Below are 18326 nucleotides of genomic sequence, written 5' to 3' on the forward strand. Positions count from 1 at the left end.
TCTTTAGGTTACAACACCCATCACATGAACATCCTACTGCATAAGATTTCATTTTCATTTGTTCATCTCAAGGCAATTCCAAATGGCAAACCATTGGGTGTGAACAGTGCAATCAGGTGGCCAGCTCGGGAAACCACCTGACCAAAGACTCCCTCAAAGCTGTATGTTCTTTTTCCCAAAAAGGACCTGGTTCAGAGCTCAGCTACTTCCCCCATACTCTGATTTCTTTTTTCCTTTTCCTCTTTTCAGTACCCTTCAAACTCAAGCTCTTTAGGAAAAAAGTCTCCATTTTTCTCTCCCCAATCCTACAATCCTTTTAGTCTACATAAATTGGAAAAACAATACTGCAGAACCATCAGGACTGCTCTCCCCAACAAGCAGCAGCACCCCAGCTCATCCTAATAGCCAGGACGAGTCAGCTAAACCTAGGTCCGCTGACATACAGCTGCAACAGCTCAGTTGTAGTGGTGATGAACTCAGACCCACCCCAGCTGTCAGCAATTCTATTTTAAGCATCACAGACTTCACAAAATGACTGGATTGCCCCAGCAATATCAGAAATAAACTAGTTTGTGGCTGGGTGTGATGGCTCACACCTGTAATCCCAGCATTTTGGGAGGCCAAGGCAGATGGATCACTTGAGGTCAGGAGTTCGAGACCAGCCTGGGCAACATGGTGAAACCCCCGTCTCTACTAAAAATAAAAAAATTAGCTGGGCGTGGTGGTATGTGCCTGAAATCCCAGCTACTTAGGATGCTGAGGCAGGAGAATCGCTTGAACCTGGAAGGCGGAGGTTGCAGTGAGCCGAGATTATGCCACTGCACTCCACCTGGGTGACAGAGCGAGACGCTGTCTCAATAAATAAATAAACAAACAAACTAGTCTGTGGTTTGTGAGGCATCTTTATCTCTTCCATGGCATAAGGAGTTGGTTTATTATTAATCACCGAAACTAAGAGCCACAACAATAATTGTGGTTTAGACTCTTTACAGCACACTGATATTGGCATCTCATTTCAACATAATTTCGACCACATAGCTTCCTAACAAATAGGTCAGCCAATTTCAGGAGTTTAGATGCTATCTATTATTCTCAAGTGCTGAAGAGGAAGAGATGCCTTCCTTGCATCTTCTGGGGGTAGTGGAGAGAAAGGAACAGCTAATCAGAGTCTTTAGCCTTAGTAAGACTTCTGTATCCTGGGTAGCTCTGGGGGCTTCAGCCAGACCTCCGTCAGGCCTCAAGGCAAAAAGCTGTAACTCTCACATTCAGACTATTCCTCCCATTCCCTAGATACAAGTAGTCTCCAAGTAGAAATAGAAAATCTTCATCAAAATAGCCAGGATTCTTCCTAGACAGGGAGCCAAAAGTAACCCTAGGAAATTCTCTCATGTCCTCCTTAGATGCTCCAAGTCCACCCTCAGGTTTAGGAAACAGTCCAGGTACAAAAAGGAAACTCCTGCCCCCATCACCAGGCTGCAGAGCCTATTAGCTGATGCAAGGAAGCTACAGGCTTTACAACTCCTTTGGGACCTTCAGTTACTGATGAACAATTCGGTATACTGTTTCATAAGGGCACTCAGTGCAGAAACAGAGCATGCATAAACTGCCCCATGAAAATGGTTATGTATATCTTTGCACTATATGATTTAATAAAGCCATTATCAATTAAATGTTATGCCCAGAAGACTCAAGTCAACACCTCTCTAAAGGCTTTTCTGACTGCCTCAGAAACATCTGCGTACTCTGCCCTTTGAGCACTCTCCCCATCACAACTACTCCCTCTAATACTTCTATCCAGCTATTTTAACTTTCAGGTTTTCAGAGCATCTGTGGCTCCTTAGGTCACTTATTGGTCATATGTCTATTTCCCTCTATTGGACTCTAAGATCCTCTAAGGCGGAAACCATATATTTGTGTGGATCCCAACTGCACAGCACAGTGCCTAACCATTAGTGAGTGCTCTGTGCAAGTTTGGTGTGTAAACAAATGTTTTCCTGAGGTGCTGACACTGGTGTCACAAAACATGTCCAGCAGCTGCTCTTCTACAGCTCCCAGATCACTCTCCTCACTTCCACTGAGAGCTACCTTGCAGGGGTAGGAAAATAGGGCATATTTGGTCACCAGTGGATGCCCAAGGTCTTGGGCTTAATGAATGCAAATTTCTGATGCCACTAGGTGAGACCCACTCAATGATCAGAATTATCTAGTGTTCATCATCACTGTTGATGCTGCTTCATCACTGATAAAGCATAAACATGACAGCTGATTCCCTTTTGAAAGAAAAAGCACTTTTAAGCACTTATATTGCACTACTGTGCTAGGCATTTTACAGTCACACTTAAACAGCACCACACCATATGCTCTAAAAATTATCCCTACTTCAGAGCTAAGGAAGCTAATGATCAGAAGAGTGAAGTCATCTTGGAACTGAACTCCAGGTTTGTAAAACAGTCTACATGTACTCTTTCCACTACAATCATGTTGTGTGCCTACAAGGCTCCCTGTCCTCCAGGCTACTGGCCACCAGTCACAGCTTCCAGATAGGCTCCTGGACAAGTCAACATGAATTTTTACTAGTGAGTGATTAACCACTCTTTTTTCTCCAAACTCTTTATGCCTATTTGCAATGCATCAAGAAATGACCAATGGACATTTGTTGGACCTACTAACAAAACTAGCAGTTAGCAAAGCTTGAGAAAAATGAGTTAGCAGCGAAACTATCACTGTATCCAGCTATTTTAACTTTCAGGTTCACAATCTCAGGCAATCTTGTACTCCAGCCAGACAACTTTGTCCAATGTCTACATAAATGTGAACTTTCAGCTCCATGGTACTAGGACAAGGATGTTGTTACTGGCATGCTGATTACTAAAACTCTTGAGAGGAATGTACACATAAAGGTTCAGGTTACCTAAGTTTTTCCTGGGAAGATGCCTATTCTTTGAATGAGCTTCATGGAATACTAATTCCACAGGAATCTGGACGAGTATCATCCCCAAAGCAGGTATGTAAAATGCTGGATTAAACAATTTTACACAAATGTATATATTGTAAGACTTCTCAGAACCTTAATATATCAATGTTTCCAAATGATTTTGGCTAAGGAAACTTTAATTAAAAGACAAAATGGATATACAATGCACAAAGTGCTCAAAAAATGACACCTATTACCATTATGAGGAAACCTTTTGTCGACGATCCTCTCAAGAGATTAGTCTTTGATGGGACAAGTATTCTTCAGAACACACTCTGGAAAACACTGAACATTATTCCTTAAGGGGTGTATTGGCTATTTTGTCCACTAACTACCATTTAGTACAATGGAAATGCAACATTTCTTTTTTTTTTTTTTTTTTTGAGACGGAGTCTTGTTCTGTTGCCCAGGCTGGAGTGCAGTGTCACGATCTTGGCTCACTGCAAGCCCCGCCTCCCAGGTTCACACCATTCTCCTGCCTCAGCCTCCCGAGTAGCTGGGACCACAGGCACCCACCACCACGCCCAGCTAATTTTTTTGTATTTTTAGTAGAGACAGGGTTTCACCGTGTTAGCCAGGATGGTCTCGATCTCTTGCCTGCCTTGGCTCCCAAAATGATGGGATTATAGGTGTGAGCCACCATGTCCAGCCGGAAATGCAACATTTTTTAGACCTCCCTGAAAAAACCATACTATGCTTCCAAAGATTCAAGCACTAAGAAACTCTGGACCAATTTGCAGATTCAGAGACCCAGAGCAAAAAAAATCAAATGTATAATGAATAGGAGATATTTCTCTCATTTTGGAAAAGAAATTCCTTCTTTGAAGAAATTCCTATGATGGAAAGTATCCAAACCATGATTTCTTTCTTTTCTTTTCTTTTTTTAGAGAGACAGGGGTCTCGCTGTTGCCTATGCACTGGTATGATCACAGCTCACTGCAGCCTCGAACTCCTGACCTCAAGCAATCCTCCTGCCTCAGCCTCCCAAAATGCTGAGATTACAGGTGAGAGCCACCATGCCCAGCCCCACACTACAATTTAGACCAAGAATTCAAGAAACAAATAAATAAATCAAGATCAGAAATGCTAAAGATTTCTGAGGTGGGATATGACACGCGTGCTGATATGGCTTAGCTGTGAATTCTAAGATGTGGACATACAAAACCAGATTCGAATGGGCCAAGATAAAATTATAGTTATGTGTTAAGAGGTACTAAGCAAAGAATGAATACCTATAGTAAATACATCACAAATGAAGGACTGAGACAATCAAGGTGTTCTGTAACTTAGTCTCTATCTATTTGGCCCAATTTAATTTCTCTCTATTCCCTTTCATATATTTGTGCTCCATCTAACCAACCTAAATATTTTGCGTTCATGTCACACCATTTCCCATTTTCTCTGAAATTTTTATTCCCTGTACTTCCACCCTTCTCTTGGCCAACTCCACATCCTCCTCATCCTTCAAGCCTAATTCAAACGACACTTCATCCAGGAAGTTTTCTTTCATAATTCTAGCTATAGATGAACTCTCCAAAGTATATCATCTGTATCTTATTCTTTTGTTTTATCTTTGTTACTTTGGCAAATATTTGAGAACCTTTTATGTGCTAGGTTCTATAGACACTGTGTATTTATATACTTGTTTTGTGGGGGTTTTTTTTTGAGACTGAGTCCTGCTCTGTCTCCCAGGCTGGAGTACAGCAGCCCAATCTCAGCTCACTGCAACCTCTGCCTCCTGGGTTCAAGCAATTCTCCTGCCACAGCCCACCAGTAGCTGGGATTACAGGCGTCCGCCACCATGCCTGGCTAATTTTTGTATTTTTATTTTATTTATGAGATGGAGTCTCACTCTGCCGCCCAGGCTGGAGTGCGATGGCACAATGTCGGCTCACTGCAACCTCTGCCTCCTGGGTTCAAGTGATTCTTGTGCCTCAGCCTCCCGAGCAGCTGGAATTAGAGGTGCCCACCACCACGCCCGGCTAATTTTTGTATTTTTAATAGAGACAGGATTTTACCATGTTGGTCAGGCTGGTCTCGAACTCCTGACCTCAGGTGATCCACCCAGCTCAGCCTCCCAAAGTGCTGGGATTACAGGCACAAGCCCCTGCACCCAGCCTATACTTATTTTACCTATGCATTATACTATTAACCTTTTTTTTTTTTTTTGGCTATTCCCTCATTACCATTTAATTAACTTTTGGACACAAGATTTTATATCAATTCACAGTACGTTCTGATTCATAGTAATCAGTACTGTGCCTTGACCACGGCAGGTACTCAAACATGGTCTGAAGGAAGGCACACCATTTTAAAAAGATGGCTGTAGATGGGTAACATTCACGATACATGATGTGGTGATCAGGGAAGGATTCATGAAAGAGACGGCATTTGTGAGGAGTCTTTAAGGGTAGGAATTAGAAATTGAGATGGGGGGCCAGGTGCGGTGGCTCACGCTTGTAATCCTAGCACTTTGGGAGTCCAAGGCGGGTGGATCACCTGAGGTGAGGAGTTCGAGAACAGCCTGGCCAACATGGTGAAACCCTGTCTCTACTAAAAATACAAAAATTAGCCAGGTGTGGTGACACATGCCTGTAATCCCAGCTACCTGGGAGACTGAGGCAGGTGAATCACTTGAACTCAGAAGGCAGAGGTTGCAGTGTGCTGAGATCGCACCACTGCACTCCAGCCTAGGCAAAAGAGCAAGACTCTGTCAAAAAAAAAAAAAAAAAAAAAAAAGAAAGAAAGAAAAGAAACAGGAAGGAAGGAAGAAAGGAATCGAGATGAGAGCATAGATATTTCTGTTGGTTAAAATATGGGGTTCAGAAGGAAAGCAGAAAAAGGCAAAGTTGGAAAAAAATTGAAGCCAGACTGGGAAGGTCTTAAATAGCTGGGAAAAGGATCTGGACTGCTTTTGTAACCAAAGAGGAGTGACTGAAAAGTGCTACAGATCCCACTCATATACAAACAGGGGGAGGAGGAAACACCAGAATGACAGACACATGGGACAGAACTAAAAACTGAAGAATTAAATCGGCCTTTATTTCCAGATTCCTTATTCTTACCATTCTTTTCAATTTTTGTTTTTCAAGTTTTAAGTGGATGACCACATTACCTGAGCAATAACGTAAAGAATGGATCCCCACATAAGCATACTTTAGTTTGGTAATATGGTTTTTAAATTTATAGCAAAATCACTCTTGTATTTCAGGATATAGAGAAATTGTGATCGTGCTATAAATAAATCATAAGGAGCAGGAAGCAGGAAACTCCTCTGATAATCCTTTCAAGGTGTTTGCTATCTCACATCTCTGGCCAACATGTTCTAGAACCTTAAATAGCTCCTTCTCCACCTTCTTTTCAAGATTACTCTTTTTCAGCCCCTATCTCTGCTAGACCTTCTAGGTCCCTTGCTCTATTAGCTTGCTGTCTTGAACCTTCAGGTTCAATCTATTAATATAGTCAAAAAGTAGAGTCACTTTGATGAGAGGGATCACTGTGCACAATATCTGCCTGCTTCACTGGAACCCTTGCACATGGACACAGCTGTCTTCTGATATGCCTGGGATACCTGAGCTATGAAACTCCTCTTACTGGAGAAGGAAAAAAAAAATCATAGATCTAGAAGCTCCTCAATACCTCCTCTTGCTCTTGCCAATTTGTCTTCCCATTCTTTGGAACTGAGGAAGTCAACTAATTAGGCCATAAATACAGTTCCTTCTGCAATCTTTCAGGACCAGACCTATACACAGAATAGTCTGAGTTGAGTAATTTAATAAGAAGTAGTCACTGATGAAAAATATCTCCCTAATACAACCTGAAATCCACAAATTTGGAATTCATTTGAGTTAAAAAAAACAAGTATGATCCTGGACAAGATAGGTGAAAGGAGACCTCACTATCAGGTTCTGCATTAGAAAAACAATCTGATTAATCTGTTCCAAAGGGAACAGGAGTTTGAGGGGAAAGGATGAGAAAGAAAGATAAAGGGTAGAAAATCTGCAAGGTCATTTTAGAACATGGTATATTTCCAAGAAGAAATCCAGGGAGGGTCAGAAAAAATGAAACAACAGAACAAGGGCACTGGGATCCTGAAAGGTAGAAAATAAAGGCTAGCCAAGCCAAAAGCTGGGAGCAAGGAAGCACCATGGCTCAAAAAAAGTTTGGTGAATGAGCGCCAAAGGTTGACTTTGCCTCGAGCTACTGCCAAGGTCCTCATTTACTTCCAAAGGTTCAACACAATTCTTACTTTTTTTCCCCTCATGGGAGCATGCACAATGAGGTGGAATGTACCAGAACCTAGGTAGGGACGTATGAATAAATGAGGCGGGGGGTGGTGGTGGGGTGGTAGATGTGGAGCTAAAACCAAGTAAGAGAAGGTTTCAAAAATAGAGCCAAAAGAGTGGAACCTGAAATAGGATCCAGTTCATTAAAATTGCAGGTGTTTGGGGACTTTTAAGTTTCCTATCCTAAGTTTTACTAAAACTGTTTATGCTGGAAATTCTGAGTATGCCTGGGTCAAAGAAATGTGTGATTGGTAGTCGCCATTCAGAATTCACCAAGCTACAATAAAACTGCTGCACTTGAGCTCAGAAAATGAAAACTGTAATAAGGCAGAATTTGCCAAAACACAAACAGTGAAAGTTAGTCTCCCCATAAACATTTCCAAAACAGATTAATTCTACTAATTATTTTCAAAAGTCCTTCAATCCAAGGATAATACATGTGTTTCTACTGAAAACACTCAAGAGTAATGGCACTGTCACCACAACACCTCCATCTGACCCCTACTGCGGCTCACTCCCTGCTCAAGAGACATCCTGTCCAGCTGAAGGCTTGTCCCACAAGGCATATTATTCTCCTTCCCTACAGAGCCAGTGACATAATTCTTCCAAGGTATATAAACTCTGTGTGTTCACCTCTAGCTTCTTAACCTGTATGGACATAGTTATTTCAATGTGTACTACTATCCCTCTGCCTTTTTATGTAGAAAAATTTATTTCTAATTCTCTCCTACAGTGTGTGACCTTAAACCTTCCTAGCTCACTCCAGCTTTTCTCCAACTGGCATGCCAGTAGCAGAGGCTCTCTGGAGGTTGAGAATTTACCTCTCAGATATCTGATCCTACCAAATTGGGTACAGATTTTTTTTTTTTGAGACAGTCTCACTCTGTTGCCCAGGTTGGAGTGCAATCATGCAATCTCCGCTCACTGCAACCTCCGCCTCCCGGGTTCAAGCGATTCTACTGCCTCAGCCTCCCAAGTAGCTGGGATTACAGGCACGTGCCACCACCCCCAGCTATTTTTTTGTATTTTTAGTAGAGAAGGGGTTTCACCGTGTTAGCCAGGATGGTCTCAATCTCCTGACCTCGTGATCCGCCCGCCTTGGCCTCCCAAAGTGCTGGGATTATAGGCGTGAGCTACTGTACCTGGCCAGGTACAGATTTGTGCGTGTGGAGGTGGACTTGTTTCTTCTTTGGGTACAGACTTTCCAAACTCATACTACTCCAAAATTTGGCAACAGCCTCCAAATTTGAAAATTACAGTGGCACTTTTATACTGGCTAAAATCCTTGCCTCTTTTTCCACATCATTTGCTTACTCTCCAATGAATACTCTCAATATCCCCATTCTTTAGTAGTTCTCTCTTCTGCTTTAAGTGCTGTACTCTCCCCTTTATAGATGGCCAAGTCTCAACATCATTTTTTAGCAAACAGTTGTAAACCCTGTTCAAGATGTCATCATCCTTCTCAACAGATATTGCCATATAGCTGAGTTCTAATTTTGCTCTATTGAATCCTATGTAGGACTGACAACACTAGCCAGTTATATTTGTACAAGTATCTGACCTCTACCAAATGCTTTCACATTCATTTTCCTCTTATCTGAGCCTCTCAACAACCCAGGGAAGAACGATTATTTTTCCCATCTTCCAGGTGAGGAAACCACAGTTCAGCAAGGATTAGATGATTCATTCAAAGCCAAGCAGATGTTTAAATGCAAGAGTCAACACTCAAACTTCTATATTCAATCCAACTATTTCCCCATGCACATTTCTGAAAATAAACCTAGCTGCTAAGTAGGCCCCACAATTCCAGTGCTAGTCATACAGAGGCCGCTGCAGGCCCTGTGGTATATACAGCTCTGGTCTCTTGCTCACTCTGTGTCATATTTTTACTCTATTTGCCACACCTAGCACCAAGCCTTGACACACAAACTCACCTCACCCTACCCCTGCCAACTTCCCACAGATCCCTACTTCTGTCACATAAATGAAGTTCTTTTATTCTGCTCTGAACATGATCTTGCCCCTTCTCCACTGATAGCTCTTCTGCCAGAGAAAGGACACAATCTTCCTCCCTTATCCAGTGACTTATTCATACTCTGGCTCAGAAGCCACAAACTCTTAACCACAAACTCTGTATTATGATTTTAGCTCCACGTTCTCTGCCCTTCTCCTCTCCTGCTCTGTTGAAACTATCCATTTTAGAGTGTAAGCTGCTGACCCAGAAGGCTCTATTTAACTAGCTGTGGGTACCACCCAGCACAATGCCTTGCATTCAGAGGCACATAAACATCAACAATTATGACCTGTTTCAAAAATAAATAACTCCTGTCCTTGATCTGAAATAATGACGGAAACCAGCTGCCAAAACCGCTAAGAGCATTATTTACCTCAATTCAGAATTTCTGAATAGGAATTAGCTTAAAAGAGCTGTAAGTGAAAGACAAGGACATATTTGTTTACACACAGTCCCAAAGGTATAAAATGAAATACTGAGTAATTTGTTATTAGTTTCCCATCACCAACGAAAGTCCAACTCTACTGCATAGCAAGGCCAAGCTGGGTAAGAGGATCCTAGTTACCAGCATTTCCATTATCAGAAAGAGGAGGTCAGCTATTCCAATAGCATATGTGCTCTGGAAAAGCAACAGCTGGCCATGTATTACTTACTGGCTTATCCTTGATGGTGGGGCTTGACACACACAGGTAGAGTTTCCCATCTTCTTCTAGGCAGGCATCTATCAAAGCTTGTACTGAACTTTCCTCCTGGAACAGCAGAAAGGCATAGCCTTGGGGAGAGCAAAAACAAAAGGAGGAAGAATCAGTACATTAAACTCAAAGTACCAATTACAAATTATCTGTTGTTTCATTTTGGCAAATTCTTACTAAAATCTAAGAAGTTCAAGTGGGACAAAGGGGCTTTGTCCAGGAACTAAGTTAGGTGCTTATTGATATTACCTTGTTTAATTTTTACAATTACTCACAGGAGCAAGTTTAGAACACATCTATGGAATTTCCACTAAATACATCTGGTTATCCTTAATGAGGGCAGGTGGACTCACCATCGGCCTTAGCCACAACTAACAAGTAGCCAGGAAACAAGCACCACCTGCTTTCCAATTTCTACAAAGCTCTAGGCTGGCCACATGCCACAGGGATAAACCTTGAAAATATTATGCTAAGTGAAAGAAGCCAGACAAAATATGTCCAGAACCAGCAAATCTATCAAGACAAAAAATAGATTAGTGGCTGCCTAGGATGGGGAAGCTGGAGGGAATAGGCACTGACTTTCTTTTTGGGATGACAAATTTTCTAAAATTGTGGTGATGATTGCACAACTCTGTAAACATGCTGAAAACCACTGACATGCACATGTCACATTGGTGAGTTGTATGGTATGTGAATGACATTTTAACAAAGCTTTTTTTAAAAAAAAGCTTTGTTGACACACAAACACACACACACAAAGCTTCAAAAAAAGTTTTTAAAAAGGCCAACCATCAGCTGGTGTGCTTTTGCCTGCCATTTCTGATGATGGTGCTCTGCTTCTCTAAGAGATACCCTCTTGGCAGATACAGTAGGTCTAGAAAAATGGACATTAGCTGCAGGATTTCCATAGACACAGCCAGTTTTGTTCAGTTTAATTCCATAAGATTTACCGAGTAACTGATACAAGCGGGACATATCCATGGTTTATGAAAATACTAAAATGAGCAAGACCAGGTTCCTCTTTTTTTTTTGAGATGGAGTCTTGCTCTGTCACCCAATCTCAGTGCGGTGGCACAATCTCTGTGGTATGATCTCGGCTCACTGCAACTTCTGCCTCCCGGGTTCAAGAAATTCACGTGCCTCAACCTCCCAAGTAGCTGGGATTACAGGCGCCTGCCTTCACATCTGTCTAATTTTTGTATTTTTAGTAGAGACAGGGTTTCACCATGTTGGCCAGGCGGGTCTCACACTCCTGACCTCAAGTGATCCATCTGCCTCGGCCTCCTGAAGTGCTGGGATTACAGGCGTGAGCCACCACGCCCGGCCCCAGGTTCCTCTTGTAAAGAAACTTATGAAGTAGATGACACAAACATTTAGACAATTAACTACTCAGTACAAAGCTGAGGGAGATAAGTGGGGACAAAATGTGTCACTGAAATCATAAAGAGCAAAGGCCCAACTTGGGAGAATCAGCAAAGACTTTAAAGAGAGCAACAGATATTCAAGGGGTCACCTGTTGCACTTGTGGCCACACTGGCATTCATAAATTACGACTGAGCAAAGGCCCATCATGAACTAGTCTAAGCTTTCAACTTCTCTACAACCCTGCTAGCTTTGCTAAATCTCTCAGCTGTCATTCCTCAACTCCCAACTCTGCTATTAACCTCAAAGGAAACCATCATCAATACTGTTCTTCTCTGGTACAGTGCATATCAGAAGAATGTAAATGGCAGAGAAGGATAAGAATCCCCACATACAGAAGATTCTCACACATCAGAGGTGTTTAATTCATAATCAACTGGCTAAGAAGCAAAGCTCTCTGGAGTCCTGGGCAACATGTAATGACAGTGGCAATGGATAATGGTTATTCGTTTTTAGCCTTTTCTCCAACTTCCAATCTACTATATAGAGCATCCAGGCAAATATAGCAGAAAAAAAGACCAGCCACTCCCCAGCATAGCAGGCAGAAACTAACACACAGGAAAAGGCACCAAATTGAATGGGCAGCCATGTAGTTGCGAGAGAGAGACTGCCAAGGTTTTAGGACCCAGAGCTGTTTTCTGGGCTTTGGTCTCATGCTGCATAGGTCAGAAGATTCTGTTGATGGCTAGTCAGGAAAAATAAAACCTGACTGCAAAACTAGAAAAGACAATAAATACATGATTTCTTCATATCCTCTTTTGCAAACAGTATTGAACTATCACCAGGTGCCAGGGAATCTTAAAAATTCAGTGTTTTCACTTAATATGAGAACATTAATTCTACTTACTAAAGATAATATTAGAGATAAGATGGGTTAAAAAGTCCAAATATCACAAAGAGGAGGTCTCAGCAGGTTCTTTCAAACCTCCTGTCTTACCAAGTTAAATACTGGTACAGATATCCACAAAGATCATAAGCATATTGAACATCCTGCAGTCAGAGTACTCCATCTATGTATATACTGTATTATGTACACATCAAAAAGGCCTGGTGATAGGGCATGCCCAGTGAGTTGGGGCTTTCTCCTATTCCTTGCCTCAAGAAGGCCTCCTGGCTGACTCCATTTTTCCTTCACATCACTGCCCACCCTCTGCAATCTTCAACATCAAATCCAGTTTTGCATTGACCTTGGGCATCCAAAGAAAAGGCGGTTGTCTCCCTATAGCAGCTGAGTAGCTCCCACAAAAGCATGCAGATTTTCACTTAGGCCCATCTCACAGCCAAAAAATATCTACACTGGCAGTAGATAGAGTAAAAACAACTGGGAGTCACAAGTAAAAGCCCACTACAAATACTATTATCAAGAGAAATATCTATAAACAATTTCTCCTTACCCAGGAAATGGTCCATAACAGTTTACCAATTTCTTCAGGATGGCTCTTTTACTATAAATAATCCTGTGTCAAAACAATTATCTTTACTCTGAGGTCACCAAGCTGCCATTTTCTGTAATGGCAATATTCTCTCAGCATTGTAGATAAGAGATATGGCTGAACTCTCCCCAGCCCCCAAAATCTGGGCTGTAGTTCAACAATTTCTTCTAACTCTACTTCCCACTTTAGGCCTTCCAACCAAAACAGAATTCACCAGAAACACCCAAAATCACTCTTGAAAACAACTTTATGATATCTTCACCTGCTAAAACACCTTCTGACACTTCAAGGTCAAGCAAACCCAGATGACAACAGAAATCAGAGGATTTTTTAAAATCAGGAAGAATCTTTCAAACACATTTCCCTTTTGATCTTGAGAAATTTAAAGTCAAAGTAAACAAAGTAGAAAAAGATCCCTTCAAGAATAACAAGGTCAATGTGAGGCGGAAATTCAATCAATGATTTACTAAAAGGTAAATTGCACATGGTACTAGGAAGTGTTCTGGACTAGGAGACAGAAGGTCTAGATTCGAGTACAAGTCCTAACATTTACTAGCTATGTGATAATAACAGCTAATAGCTAACATTTGTTGAGATTTACTATGCACCAGACACTGTTCTAAGTGCCTTGTGGACATTAACTCATTTCATATTCACACACACCGTATGTGGTAGGCCCTATTCTGAATTCTGCTATAATTATATTTAAGAAAATCACACAGAGTGATTAAGTGACTTGTTCAAGATCACCCAGTAAGTGGTGGAACCATGAACTTGAATATTAACATTTCTGAATCTTGGCTCTCTTCTCTGTCAAATGAAGAAACCAAATATTTGTCCCAACTACCTTACAGAGATGTAGGTTGTAAGATAATGTATATAAAGGTGTTTCATAAACTAGGAAGTCATGTGAGTATTGATTTTTCTTTTACTGCATTTTCAATTATTTCTGTACTAGATAAAATTAAAGTTGAGTTTTTGCATATGGTCTCATTATAAACATTAGAATTCAAATTAATAATATGCACTTTCTATTTTGCATTTGCAAGCATTTGGTGAATAAACAGAAGTAACCTAGATACTGAAGAAAAGCACTAATTAAAGTTACCTGAATGACAGGCTGAATATTACTGCAAACAAACAATAAAGTGACTGAATATCTGCTTTCATATATGATTAGCCATTTCCCCCACAAGAATGTCAGATGTAGTATTATTTTCTGATTTTAATATATTCTAAAGTAAAAGCCAATTATGCCTATAAACGGAGCTTCTCTATTAGTTTGAAAGGTATTAAAAAAAAAAAAACTTGGCCAAAAAATTATCAACTTCCTCTGCTCTCTCTTGCCCTCAGACCCAGTAACAGACAATATGATTATAAAACTCTTCCAGTTTCAGAAATGGTAACCTGAGGAGTATGTGGGGGCTTCAGTGATGTGGCAAGCTATGAGAGGCCCTCAGCTCCAAGCCAGTCTATGAAAGCAGACAGGGCTCTGGAGGGAACAGGAGCAGTTCCTAGTCACTGTCACCAACACAACCGAGTTACAGGTAGAATGGATGGCCGAAAATTCTTTGCTTTCCCACTGATGCCAAACAGGTTGGGGAAGAAGGGTAGAACACTGAGGGATTTTTTTTTCAACAATCCTAAATTGATCAATGCAATTTTCTGGGAGAAAAAGGAACACCAAGGTTTGGGAAGGAACTTAATTAGGATAATTCCATTTCATTGCCCAGGTGTGTGAAGTGTAAATTTAATTAAAATATTTTTTTCTTTTTGTTTTTTTGAGACAGAGTCTCGCTCTGTCACCCAGGCTGGAGTGCAGTGGTGCGATCTCAGCTCACTGCAACCTCCGCCTCCCAGGTTGGAGTGCAGTGGTGCGATCTCGGCTCACTGCAACCTCCGCCTCCCAGGTTCAAGCAGTTCTCTGCCTCAGCCTCCCAAGTAGCTGGGATTACAGGTGCCTGCCACCATACCTGGCAAATTTTTGTATTTTTAGTAGAGACGGGGTTTCACCATCTTGGCCAGGCTGGTCTTGAACTCCTGACCTCATGATCCACCCGCCTAGGCCTCCCAAACTGCTGGGATTACAGGCATGAGCCACCATGCCTGGCTTTTTTTTTTTTTTTTTTTTGAGAAGGAGTCTCGCTCTGTCACCTATGCTGGAGTGCAGTGGTATGATCTTGGCTCACTGCAAGCTCCGCCTCCCAGGTTCAAGCCATTCTCCTGCCTCAGCCTCCCGAGTAGCTGGGACTACAGGTGCCCGCCACCACACCCGGCTAATTTTTTTGTATTTTTAGTAGAGACGGGGTTTCACCATGTTAGCCAAGATAGTCTCAATCTCCTGACCTCGTGATCCGCCCACCTCAGCCTCCCAAAGTTCTGGGATTACAGGTGTGAGCCACCGTGCCCAGCAGCGACTTTTTTCTTTTAATACCTGAGAACACATTAAGTATAACAACCTCCAAAATGTTCTTGGCTACCTTTCAAAAACAAAGCTTCTTGATCTCTTAAATACATAATTTTTCATGATATAATTTTTAAATATTTGATACCTAGTACAAATTATCAACAACTCTACTACCACAACTATCAGGTACTAAATGCTCACAATGTTCTAGGCACTTTGCTAATAAATATTTTACATGTTAGCTCATTTTATTCTCACAGTAACTCTATGAGGTAAATACAGTTGTTATTATTACCATTTTACAGATGAGGAAAATGAAGCTTGGAAAGGTTAAGGGAATTCTCAAATTAAAACCCAGGAATGAAATCTGGAATTAAACCAGATCAGTTTCCAGAGCCCATTAATTTATACCATCTCATCTAAAAATGGTAAGATAAACTTTTAAATATCCCTAATAAAGAACTTGCCTTTAAAATGTCCTTATGACAGTGACCATTTGACAGTTTTGTTTTGTTTTTTTTTTTAAGATGGAGTTTCGCTCTTGTGGCCCAGGCTGGAGTGCAATGGCGTGATCTTGGCTCACAGCAAACTCTGCCTCCGGGATTCAGGTGATTCTCCTGCCTCAGCCTACCAAGTAGCTGGGATTACAGGCATGCACCACCACGCCCGGCTAATTTTTGCATTTTTAGTAGAAACGGGGTTTCACCATGTTGGTCAGGCTGGTCTCGAACTCCTGACCTCAGGTGATCCACCCGCCCCGGCCTCCCAAAGTGCTGGGATTACACGTGGGAGCCACCGTGCCCAGCCTGACATTGTTTTAATAGCAGTAAGTGGTCACCCTGTGCTTTAGTCCTATAATTTAAGGCCTATGTAGATATAATTGCTACAAAGCCCACAAAAACTATATTAAAGGATATTCTATAAAACAATGGGCATGGACTCTTCTAATGATATAAAAGACAAAAAGCCTAGGGAACTGTCTAAATTAAAGGAGATTAAAGAGATATAACAACTAAATGTGGGACCCAAGATGGCTGCACTCTTGCTGAGACATGTTGGCCGACATTGCCTCCGAGCCCACTTTAGCCCTCAGCTCTGTATCAGAAATGCTTTTCCTTTGGGAACCACAGCCAAACAAGAGATGGAGCAGTTCTGGAATAAGAACACAGGTTTAAACCACCTGTATCTCCCCACATCACTATCTACAGTTGGTCTCTTCCCACGGCGATGGCCATCTGCCACCGTGACACTGGTACTGCTTTGAGGGCAGGGGCCTCTCTTTTTGGCATGTCGGCCCTGTTACTCCCTGGGAACTTTGAGTCTTATTTGGAGCTCGTGAAGTCCCTGTGTCTGGGGCCAGCACTGATCCACACAACTAAGTTTGCACTCGTCTTCCCTCTCATGTATCATACCTGGAATGGGGTCTGACACTTGATGTGGGACCTAGGAAAAGGCCTGAAGATTCCCCAGCTATACCAGTCTGGAGTGGCCGTCCTGGTTCTTACTGTGTTGTCCTCTGTAGGGCTGGCAGCCATATGAAGAACGGAGGTTCCCAGCATCATATTCCTACACTTTATTACATTCACCCATCTTTCTGTTTGTCACTCTTATCTCCAGTCTCGGAAAAGTTCTCCTTATTTGTTTAGATCCTTTTGCACTTTCAGATCCCCTTGGAGCAGTAGAGTACCTTGTAGACCATAATAGAGGAAAAGGGTCTAGTTTTCCCCTTTTTTCTAAAGATGGGGTGGCTGCAAAAACTCCCCTTTTTTGCCCACAACTTGCCTACTCTGGGACTAGAAGCAGTTATTCTCTTTCCATATTGGGCTTTGATTTGTGCCAAAGGTCAGCTTTTGGCTCCTTCTTCCTGAGACAGTAGAAACAATATCAGCTCTGTGGCTTCTGCCCGGGGGACTGTGGGTGAGGCTTTGGGTCCCACTGCCTGTGGGTTGCTGGCTTAAAGGACAATTCTGTTCATTGGTGAGGGCCCAGGCCATTAACACCTATGCAGTGCTATTCAAAGAAGAGATGTGAGGGTGGAGGGGAATTAGTCTATCCCAGCTAGAGGGAGATAAAGAGGGCTAGTTAGTTCTTGGAGCAGCTGCTTTGAGGAAGAAATATATATAGCTTTTGACACAAGAGGAAGATCCAGAAAACTATCATTGAACATATTAAAGGTTATTTATTTTTCTTGCATTTCCAGAAAATCCTCTTAATTTTATGCTTTCTCATCCAAGTCATGCACCATTTTTTTTCTGAAACTAAATTAAAATACTCTTTAAAGAAAAAAATCTAAATGCAAGTTGTTGTATCTCTTGAGTGGATCTTGGATTTAAAAAAAAAACAAATTGCGCTGGGCGCGGTGGCTCACGCCTGTAATCCCAGCACTTTGAGAGGCTCAGGCAGGTGGATCACAAGGCCAGGAGATCAAGACCATCCTGGCTAACACAGTGAAACCCTGTCTCTACTAAAAATACAAAAACAAACAAACAAACAAACAAAAAACCAAATTGCTAGGCCGGGCACGGTGGCTCACACCTGTAATCCCAGCACTTTGGGAGGCCAAGGAGGGAGGATCACGAGGTCAGGAGATTGAGACCATCCTGGCTAACACGGAGAAACCCTGTCTCTACTAAAAATACAAAAAATTAGCTGAGCGTGGTGGCAGGCGCCTGTAGTCCCAGCTACTTGGGAGGCTGAGGCAGGAGAATGGCCAGAACCCAGGAGGCGGAGCTTGCAGTGAGCCGAGACTGTGCCACTGCACTCCAGCCTGGGCGACAGAGCGAGACTGTCTCAAAAAAACAAAAAACAAAAAAAAAAAACAAATTGCTGTAAAGGACATTACTGAAACAATCTGGATATTTCTTGTTCTCAAGAGATATGTGCTGAAATATTTAGGAGTGAGAGTCTACAATTCTTTTTTTTTTTTGAGACAGAGTCTTACTCTGTTGCCCAGGTTGCAGTGCAGTGGCATAATCTCGGCTCACTGCAACCTCCGCCTCCCGGGTTCAAGTGATTCTCCTGCTTCAGCCTCCCGAGTAGCTGGGATTACAGGCAAGTTCCACCACATCTGGCTAATTTTTATATTTTTAGTAAAGACG

At 42.0% G+C, this 18326-nt stretch overlaps 1 protein-coding gene and 1 pseudogene across 12 annotated transcripts in view; one reads left to right on the plus strand and one right to left on the minus strand.

Moving 5' to 3' along the window:
• Window positions 1–18326, minus strand: part of CPEB3 (cytoplasmic polyadenylation element binding protein 3) — a 239746-nt gene that overhangs the window by 52195 nt on the left and 169225 nt on the right. For all 12 annotated transcript variants that reach the window (XM_054436210.1, XM_054436208.2, XM_054436207.1 and 9 more), the window contains one exon: window positions 9928–10046. In XM_054436210.1, the coding sequence (XP_054292185.1) occupies window positions 9928–10046 (119 nt within the window). The remainder of the gene's footprint in view (window positions 1–9927; window positions 10047–18326) is intronic.
• On the plus strand, window positions 16259–16767 carry LOC129006506 (succinate dehydrogenase cytochrome b560 subunit, mitochondrial-like; annotated as a pseudogene).

Source organism: Pongo pygmaeus, chromosome 8, assembly GCF_028885625.2.
Source record: "Pongo pygmaeus isolate AG05252 chromosome 8, NHGRI_mPonPyg2-v2.0_pri, whole genome shotgun sequence".
In the NCBI taxonomy this organism is placed as follows: domain Eukaryota; kingdom Metazoa; phylum Chordata; class Mammalia; order Primates; family Hominidae; genus Pongo; species Pongo pygmaeus.